Genomic DNA, 9,568 nt, shown 5'->3' with positions numbered 1-9,568 from the left:
CACTTAAAATTTTTGAGTCCTTTTTTCCTCTAGGTCCAAATCTATAGGCCTTTACAATTGTAGATTCCACCTCTTCCTTTGTTAAGTCCCAAAAGGACACAAATTCCTGGACCAAACACTCTTTCAAATTTCCTTGTTCAATCTCTGGTAGGCCTCTCAAACGAAGATATGTCTCTCTTTCCTTAAGTTGTAAAAAAGCTATTGCTGATTGGGCCTCTTCCTGTGATCTTTCTAAGTCCAAAAGTTTAACAGTTTCAATCTCTGATACTCTTTTCTGTAAACCTACAACTTCTGATCTCTTGGAGATCTTTGCACAGAATTCCAAAGTCTTTTTAAAATTCTTTTAGACAGAGAGTATTAGCTCTGACCTCTGTTGCAAGACTCTGCAAACCCTGCTTATTATCTTTCATAAACTCCAATATTTGCTCTTGGAAAGCCTGGTCTTTAGATTCTCTTCTTGTTTGTGGCTTTTTCCCAGGCTCACCAGCCATAACTCCGCTAGTAACTCAGATTTCCAAGCTCAAAGATACTTTTATTTCAAAACAGTCAGGAGTAATGAGCTGGAAGTCAGACAACAGCTCCAGTTTACGGGACAAGGCAGTTAAAATACAGTCCCAATTTTTCCAGCCTGGCGTTCTTACTTATTTTCCTTTTTCATTCCTCAAGCAATTCAAATAAGGATATGTTGCCAGTTTTCACTTGAAGGGTTAAAATGTTTCAGCTCAGACCGCTGCAGAACTTCAAAGTAACCAAGTAGGAAATGAAAGTAACAACATTCCTTCTATTGTTAGCTCACAATGGCTGCTCGCTGCTCTGACTGGGTCACCGTTTCCAGAGAGTCAAGCAGCTTTTAAAAGTCCTTTTTAAAAGCTTTCATGGGTATTTCAGTAGTGTTAAATTCTCTCCCCCCCCCTTCACCTGCATTTGGAGGGTTAATAAATTCAGTCTTTGGAAATTTAAAAGTCTCTAAATCTTTTCTCTTGGCTTCAGAAACGTCTCTGCTTTCCCAATCTGTCAGCAGGTAGGGATCGGCTTCCGTTTTTAAATTCCATTACCCATCTCGAAATTGTTCCAAAATTTAATCCAAATGTAAAAAGTACTCACGGTACAGTCCTTAAATGATTTTAGCGTTGGAAGAATTGACCGCTAATGCCTCAAAGTCTCGCAGCTTCGTACCATCAAAGGAAGCGTTCTATCCGATGCGTCGCAGCTCCAACCCCCTCGCTCTAGGAGCTCAAAACAGAGCTTACTGGGGGGGGGGGAGCCTGCTTTTGATGCCTGCCGGATCCCATGTCCTCAAAATGCTTGATTTGAGGTTTTTCCTGGGGGTCCGCTGTGCTGGAGCGGTTTTTCCCGACTTTGATGTACTGAGGTCTCCTCCGACGAAGAGACCTCCTACTGTGATGGCGCGCGCGATCAACCGGAAGGACAAGAAGCTTTTCTTATCTGCATCTGTAAGTTCACAATCAAGGCGTTAAAGAAGTACCCTTCTCCTGTTGCTTGTCCTCAGTTCCTGGTGTGGATAGACTGCCTCTGAAAATGGAGTTTTGATTTTGCCACCAGCCAGGGCCTGTGATCTCATTTTATAAGGGGATGCAAAACAATTTCTCCCCAGTTACACAAGCAAATCCCCTCCATAAACTCTGGATGCACACCTGTGTCCTGACAAAAACACGTGTATACTAATGAAATCAGCCAGACAGCTCCGTGGCTGGTGCGTGGTGATTTTTGCTACTTCCCAACTTTTTAAAAACAACACATTTTTACAATCTCTCGCCCCCCCCCCAAAAAAAAACACACACGGAAAGGTGGTAACCTTCAATGCAGGGAATCTTGCATTGAAAAGCAGGATTCAAAATGCAGAAGCATCTTGACGTTATTCTAAGTTTAAAAAGGATTCAAGTCAGAAAGACTTTGTACATGCTCGGACTCTTATTTACCGCGCAATATTCTGGTGGGGGAATTATGGAGGAAAACAATTATAACAACTAGTCCTCTATAAAACACTGTTATCGCTGTTTCTAACATGATTACTGTATAAGTGACGAGGACACAATGACGAACTCGTAAGACAAAAACAAGCCCCTGCCGCCCATAAATTAAAAAAACTGCTTTCCACATCTCTATGGCAACAACTCGTCGCCAGAGCAGCCATGTTGAATCCCATTGAATCCTGCGAGAGAGTAACACACACTTTCTCCATTCCTTCCTCTTCCCTGCTCTTGATAGTCACCATGGCAACCAAAAGACGCTGTTCTTGGCCTAGCTGCCTTGAGGCAGCTTTTAGGACTGGCTTTCCAAGGGTTCCTCAGGTAAGGTTCGCTGTCAGGTGAGAGAGGGGCAACTGCGGGAAGGCAGGAAGAGATGTTGAAGAGGAGAGCCCCCCCCCATACGTTGCAATGAGTTGCATTCCTTTCCTTTGCCCTAAGGGGGAAAGCAGCCACACGCCCTGCAAAGCATTCTGGGAGAGCAGCACATGGTACGAATCCATCCCTCCCATCACATTTAGTTTGGATCTCAAATGTATCCCTCATGGCAGGACCTGATGCGAGCCACAAAAGCCATTTTTCTCTTCTCCCCAACTATCAGCACAGGACTTGGGGAGGGAGAGGGGACCCCACTCTTGGTTATTGGTTTTGATGATTTGCATAAATAAGTGCTGTAAATAAATTTGCACAATTAAATGCAATCATTACTTGTATAAATAAATGACAATTTTATTTAAAATTGCTCAGGGCACTGGCACCCAGATAGGTAAATAATGATAATGATAATGATAATGATAATGATAATGATAATGATAATGATAATGATAATGATAATGATAATGATAATGATAATGATAATAAATTATTTATACCCCACCCTCCCCAGCCAAGACCAGGCTCAGGGCGGCTAACAACCAATAATAAAAACAAGTTGATTAAAATACAATTTAAAAAACAGATTAAAATACAACATTAAAACATTAATGGCAGATAATGGGGAGGGAGTCCACAGTTGCAAATAAGACTGCAGCTATAATATCATAAAACCCCACTGAAATACACTGGCATTTACTGCTGATATATGAGTCAGTTCGAGGTGCGATGCAATTACAAAAAAGTCTTGTTCACAGCAGTTTCTTCCCCACTCGCCATTCCCAACATCACTCAAGGAATGACACCAAACCATTCAATTCTTTCTTTCTTTCTCTTTCACTGCATGATATTCTTGTAAAGAAGCTGGTAAAATGCGGTCTTGACTATGCTACCACTCAGTGGATTTGTAACTGGCTGACTGACCGAACCCAAAGGGTGCTCATCAATGGTTCCTCTTCATCCTGGAGAAGAGTGACTAGTGGGGTGCCACAGGGTTCTGTCTTGGGTCCGGTCTTATTCAACATCTTTATCAACGACTTGGATGATGGACTCAAGGGCATCCTGATCAAATTTGCAGATGACACCAAACTGGGAGGGGTGGCTAACACCCCAGAGGACAGGATCACACTTCAAAACGACCTTGACAGATTAGAGAACTGGGCCAAAACAAACAAGATGAATTTTAACAGGGAGAAATGTAAAGTATTGCACTTGGGCAAAAAAAATGAGAGGCACAAATGCAAGATGGGTGACACCTGGCTTGAGAGCAGTACATGTGAAAAGGATCTAGGAGTCTTGGTTGACCGCAAACTTGACATGAGCCAACAGTGTGACGCGGCAGCTAAAAAAGCCAATGCAATTCTGGGCTGCATCAATAGGAGTATAGCATCTAGATCAAGGGAAGTAATAGTGCCACTGTATTCTGCTCTGGTCAGACCTCACCTGGAGTACTGTGTCCAGTTCTGGGCACCACAGTTCAAGAAGGACACTGACAAACTGGAACGTGTCCAGAGGAGGGCAACCAAAATGGTCAAAGGCCTGGAAACGATGCCTTATGAGGAACGGCTAAGGGAGCTGGGCATGTTTAGCCTGGAGAAGAGGAGGTTAAGGGGTGATATGATAGCCATGTTCAAATATATAAAAGGATGTCACATAGAGGAGGGAGAAAGGTTGTTTTCTGCTGCTCCAGAGAAGCGGACACGGAGCAATGGATCCAAACTACAAGAAAGAAGATTCCACCTAAACATTAGGAAGAACTTCCTGACAGTAAGAGCTGTTCGACAGTGGAATTTGCTGCCAAGGAGTGTGATGGAGTCTCCTTCTTTGGAGGTCTTTAAGCAGAGGCTTGACAACCATATGTCAGGAGTGCTCTGATGGTGTTTCCTGCTTGGCAGGGGGTTGGACTCGATGGCCCTTGTGGTCTCTTCCAACTCTATGATTCTATGATTTTTCTTTTTCTCAGCTAACCCAAGAAAAAGTTCAGCTGCAAACCAATCAAGCGCCTAGGAAAAGTCTGCAACATGACTCTAGTGAGGGTGTCCCATGTCGTTCCCCAATGGGAAAGTCTACAGACAGATATTTGATGATGAGGTACGGCAATGACAGAAGCTAGAAGACCTGGTTTTTTTTTGGGGGGGGGGTAGCATCACTTGAAGCAGGGATGGGGAACCTCAGGTACAGAACTCTTCCCGGGCTACACATCCTCTCCCTAGGCCACACCCCTATCCAGCTTTGGTTAGTAGATCTGCAGATTAGTAGAACTGCAGGTTCTAGTAAAACACAGACACACACATAGAGACACAGTAGATCCTGCAAGCCTTCGGTCTGCCCACCACTAGACTTAAACTCCGGCAGAGGCAGTTGCAAAGTTGGGTTAGAGCAGTCTTTGAAAACCTAGTGCTCTCCAGGTAATTTTTTTTTAAAATAATATTTATTAACATTTTAAAGACTACAAAAGAAAGAAAAAGAATTAAACAAAACAATGCAATACAATACAAAAACAAAAACACCACACAACACCAACACCAAAATATTAACTTAACAAAACCAAACAAACACAATTTAAAACACATCTAATACTTTCAGTATCTTAACTTTCCTTCACTTGTTTCATCGACCTCCTCACACCTCCCTTTTTGTATTCCACTTTAATTAACTGTTTCAGCAATTCCTTTCCATCTTCCTCTGTTTTCTGGTTTTTTTTAAAAAAAAATTTATTAGAATTTTCCAAAGTGATACATTGGAAAAAAAAAAGAAAGAAACAACCAAAATACATAATACAAAAAATACAAAAACAGAAAAAATAAAAACACATAAAATTTCCATTTACTTATTTTCTTTTAACTTATTTTCCGGACCTCCTCAAACCTCCCTTTCTTATATTCCAATTCAAATTATTAGTTCAGCAAATCCTCACCATTAGTTTTTGCTTATTTCAAAACCTTATTTTCCATATCTCTTAGGGCATTACAGCTGGAAACCACTTAATTTCTATCCAACATCATTCTAACATTCCTTAATTTTACAATATTTCTGCAAATAGTCTTTAAACTTCTTCCAATCTTCTTCCGCCAACTCTGTTCCCTGGTCTCGGATTCTGCCGGTCATTTCTGCCAGTCCCATGTAGTCTATCATCTTCATCTGCCATTCTTCCAGCGTGGGTAGATCCTGTGTCTTCCAATATTTTGCAATAAGTATTTTTGCTGCTGTTGTCGCATACATAAAAAAAGTTCTATCCTTCTTTAACACCAATTGGCCAACCATGCCCAGGAGAAAGGCCTCTGGTTTCTTCAAGAAGGTATATTTAAATACCTTTTTCATTTCATTATAAATCATTTCCCAGAAAGCCTTGATCCTTGGGCACGTCCACCAAAGGTGAAAGAATGTACCTTCAACCTCTTTACATTTCCAACATTTATTATCGGGCAAATGGTAAATTTTTGCAAGCTTGACTGGGGTCATGTACCACCTGTAAATCATTTTCATAATATTCTCTCTTAAGGCATTACATGCCGTAAATTTCATACCGGTGGTCCATAACTGTTCCCAGTCAGCAAACATAATATTATGTCCAACATCTTGTGCCCATTTAATCATAGCAGATTTAACTGTTTCATCTTGAGTATTCCATTTCAGCAGCAAGTTATACATCTTTGACAACACCTTGGTTTTAGGTTCTAACAGTTCTGTTTCTAATTTCGATTTTTCCACCTGGAATCCAATTTTCTTGTCCAATTTGTAAGCCTCCATTATCTGATAATAATGAAGCCAGTCTTGCACTTTGTTTTTTAGTTTCTCAAAACTCTGCAATTTCAATTTATCTCCCTCCTGTTCCAAAATTTCCCAATATTTTGGCCATTTGGACTCCATGTTGAGTCTTTTAAAAGCTTTCGCTTCCATTGGTGACAACCACCTTGGGGTTTTATTTGCCAATAAATCTTTGTATCTTATCCAAACATTCAACAATGCTTTCCTGACAATATGATTTTTAAATGCTTTATGTACCTTAACCTTGTTAAGGTTTTTTCTAACACTCATTAATTTTACAATATTTTTATGAATAGTCTTTAAACTTTTTCCCATCTTCTTCCACCAACTCTTCTCCCTGGTCCCGGATTCTGCCAGTCATATCCGCCAATTCCATATAGTCCATCAACCTGGTGATCTTCTGTCCGATGCTCTTAACTCTTTTCCAAGTCCCTTCTGCGAGTCTTCTTCATATTTATACATGAACTTTACTTTGTCTTCCACTGATCTTATTTTTATTTTTCTTCCTTTGAGGTTAAAGAGTAGATCTCGAGGAAACTCCCACCTAAAGATGATTTTATTCCTTCTCGACAGGGCAACCAAATCTCCGTAGTTAAATCTAAGATCCCAAAAGTATTTCAGGACGTCTTTCAAAATTTCCACTCTTGACTGTTGTTCTTCTGGTAGTTCCAACAGTCTCTTATTTTGTTCTTCTCTTTTTTCCCTCCTCTTCCAAGTCCAAAGGCCCTCACAGTTTTAATCTCTTCTTGACCCAAGTCCCGGTCCCAAAAATCATCAAATTCCTGTGTGGGGAAATCTATCAAACTTTCCTTCTCGAGTTCAGGTAGGGCTCTGATCCTCAAAATCTGATTTTCTTTAGATTCAATCATAGCAGGCATCAACTTATGGTCATCAAATTGCATCTGTAAGGCTGGGACTCTCTCTCTCTCCAATTGTGTTACTTTAGGTTCAACGGCAGTAACTTTCTCGCTAGCCTTCTCCGCAGTTTGCCATGTCAAAGTAGATTCCTGTATCAATTTCTGAATAGTGTCTGTACTGGTGTTCACTTTTTGTCCCAAATTATCGATTTTGGTAGTTACCACATCCACCTTTTTGTGAAGCTGTTCCAGTGAGTCACTTATCTTACATAATAAAACCACTAAGGCCTCTTCTGTCGACATTCTCAACCGATTCAAGGTCCCCAGAATCTCACAGCTTTTTTATCTTGCAGCTGGAAATTCCCCCAGCTCAACTCTTATAACAGTTTCAAGGGCTTCCTCTAGAGGGAAACAGTTTCTATTTGTATTAGTCCTTTTAAACTCAATTCAAACAATAAAGTTAGTTTCAATTTTCTGTTACTTTTACTCCTTTTTAAGCGCAGACGGAGACAGTGGAAACAATGTATTCCTTATTTAACTAACTGTCAGTGAACGTTCTAATCACGATCAATAAGCATTCCAGAACACGTCAGTCCTGTTGGCAGCCCGTTTCCAGGATCGGAGTGGTGGTATTTTAACTCTGTTTGCTCTCTCCTGCAGGTATACTCAGTCCAAAACTTTCCCCCCTCTTCTCCTGCCACCAAGGGGGGTTTAGTATTTTTTACCGATGGAAATTTAGTCCTTTACAATAGGCTTTCCGAGGCTTCAGCTTGCATCCTCATTGCTTCAATCTATTTACAAAAGGGGAAGGTGGACTTCCTGTTTTAGACCTCCCTGTTTCGGCACCAAATTAAGACGTTTAAAAATCCAATTCTCCGTTCTACTCATGGGTAGTTGCTTTAAGATCAAATTGTCCACAGGAAAAAGTCAGCGCTCTCCGGCAACAGCTATGCGGCTTCGCTCCGTGGAAGAAGCAGTCAATTCGAAGCACCGCGTCGCTCACCCCACGTTGCTCCGGATCCCCGAAACCAGGTTTCCCCGTGAGTAGGGGAGGCGCAAAAGGTGCCAGCCGAATCCCACGTTCACAGGCTTCACCCGCCTGTGATTTTTAGTGGGTCTCCGCCTTTGCCGTGGTGGCCAGACCCGAATTTCCACGAAGTAAATTCCTCCCGATCAGAGGAATTCCGCCATTACCGGAGGCGCTAACCCGGAGGTCGCTCTCCAGGTGTTTTGGACTAAAGTTCTCATCAGTCCTAGCCAGCACAGGGTGAAGGCTGCGTAAGATTTGTGTCCTAATTATTTGTGGGATATCTTGCATAGGATCACTTGGGGAGTATCTTGTTCATTATGGTCTGTATCAACCATTTTCAGATAATACCCTCAGACCCATGTGAAAGCATCTGGAGAGACTTCAAGTCCATAAACTTGTTCTAAGTAATGGTTCTAATTTCATGCTGCTATTAGACTTTTCCCAAGAAATGACAGGCTACCTGCTATTGTTGTAGTTCATTGTATTTTAAATTACATGTAAAAGCAATAAAACATATTCTAAAAGAAGAAGAAGACTTCACACATTTAAGCTTTTAGGGTGTGAAACAGGGCTGTGTTCTCACCCAAACTCTCTGTGGCATATTCTTCTCCCTGCTGGTCTCATGAATTCAGCTTGACTGAAGACAGTGTATACTTTCATTCGAGGAGCGACAGGGTTTGTTCAACCTGACACATCTCTGTACCAAGGCAAAAATGTGGCGAGTCCTTATCTGAGAGATGTTTGCAGATGACACAGCCTTGACAGTTCTCTCCAAGGAAGCTCCACAAAGACACATCAACTCTTTTGTCCAAGCCTGCATGGAATTTGGCCATACCACCAGTCTGATGAAGACCAACATCCTGGGTGAGAACGCCCCCAGCACTCCACGCATCAGCACTGGTGACCACACACTTGAGGTGGTAGGCGATTTTGTTTACCTGGGCTCCACCATAACCAGCAACCTTTCCATTAATGCTGAGCTGGACAAGCATATTGGCAAGGCAGCTTTGGCAATGGCTTGCCTCTCCAAAGGGTATGGGAGAATGTGATGCTAACATCTACAGTGGTACCTCTGGATATGAATGGGATCCGTTCCAGAGTCCCATTCACATCCTGAAGCAAACGCAACCCGCGTCTGTGCATGTGTGGGTCGCGATTTGCCATTTCTATGCATGCGTGTGACGTCATTTTGACCGTCTGAGCATGTGCGAGTGGCGAAACCTGGAAGTAACGTGTTCCGTTACTTCCGGGTCGCCGCAGAGCGCAACCCTAAAGTGCTCAACCTGAAGCAACTTCAACCCGAGGTATGACTCTAATACCAAGATGAAGGTCGTCTACCAGGTTTGCGTGTTGAGCACGCTGCTATTGCACACTGTGTGTTGACTTGTGCACAACTTACAACTGCCAGGAGCAGCGCCTCAACGCCTCTCACATGTGCTGCATCAGGAAGATTCTGGGCATCACATGGCAAGACAGAGTTTCAAACAAAGATGTGCTCTCCCAGGCCTGCAATCCCAGCATGTTCACACTCCTGTCTCAGCAACATCTACACT

General features: G+C 42.2%; 1 protein-coding gene across 1 annotated transcript in view; it reads left to right on the top strand.

The window, feature by feature from the left end:
* Window positions 1–2,211: 2,211 nt before the first annotated feature.
* Window positions 2,212–9,568, top strand: part of LOC309333179 (coiled-coil domain-containing protein 180-like) — a gene marked incomplete at its 3' end in the record, with an annotated part of 135,798 nt that continues 128,441 nt past the window's right edge. Inside the window, exons 1-2 of the mRNA XM_081846579.1 lie at window positions 2,212–2,312; window positions 4,324–4,451. Of these exons, the coding sequence (XP_081702705.1) occupies window positions 4,404–4,451 (48 nt within the window). The 5' untranslated portion in view covers window positions 2,212–2,312; window positions 4,324–4,403. The remainder of the gene's footprint in view (window positions 2,313–4,323; window positions 4,452–9,568) is intronic.

This window comes from Podarcis erhardii (genome assembly GCF_964252035.2).
Source record: "Podarcis erhardii genome assembly, chromosome: W".
NCBI lineage: Eukaryota > Metazoa > Chordata > Lepidosauria > Squamata > Lacertidae > Podarcis > Podarcis erhardii.
This window is presented reverse-complemented; position numbering and strand designations above follow the sequence as displayed.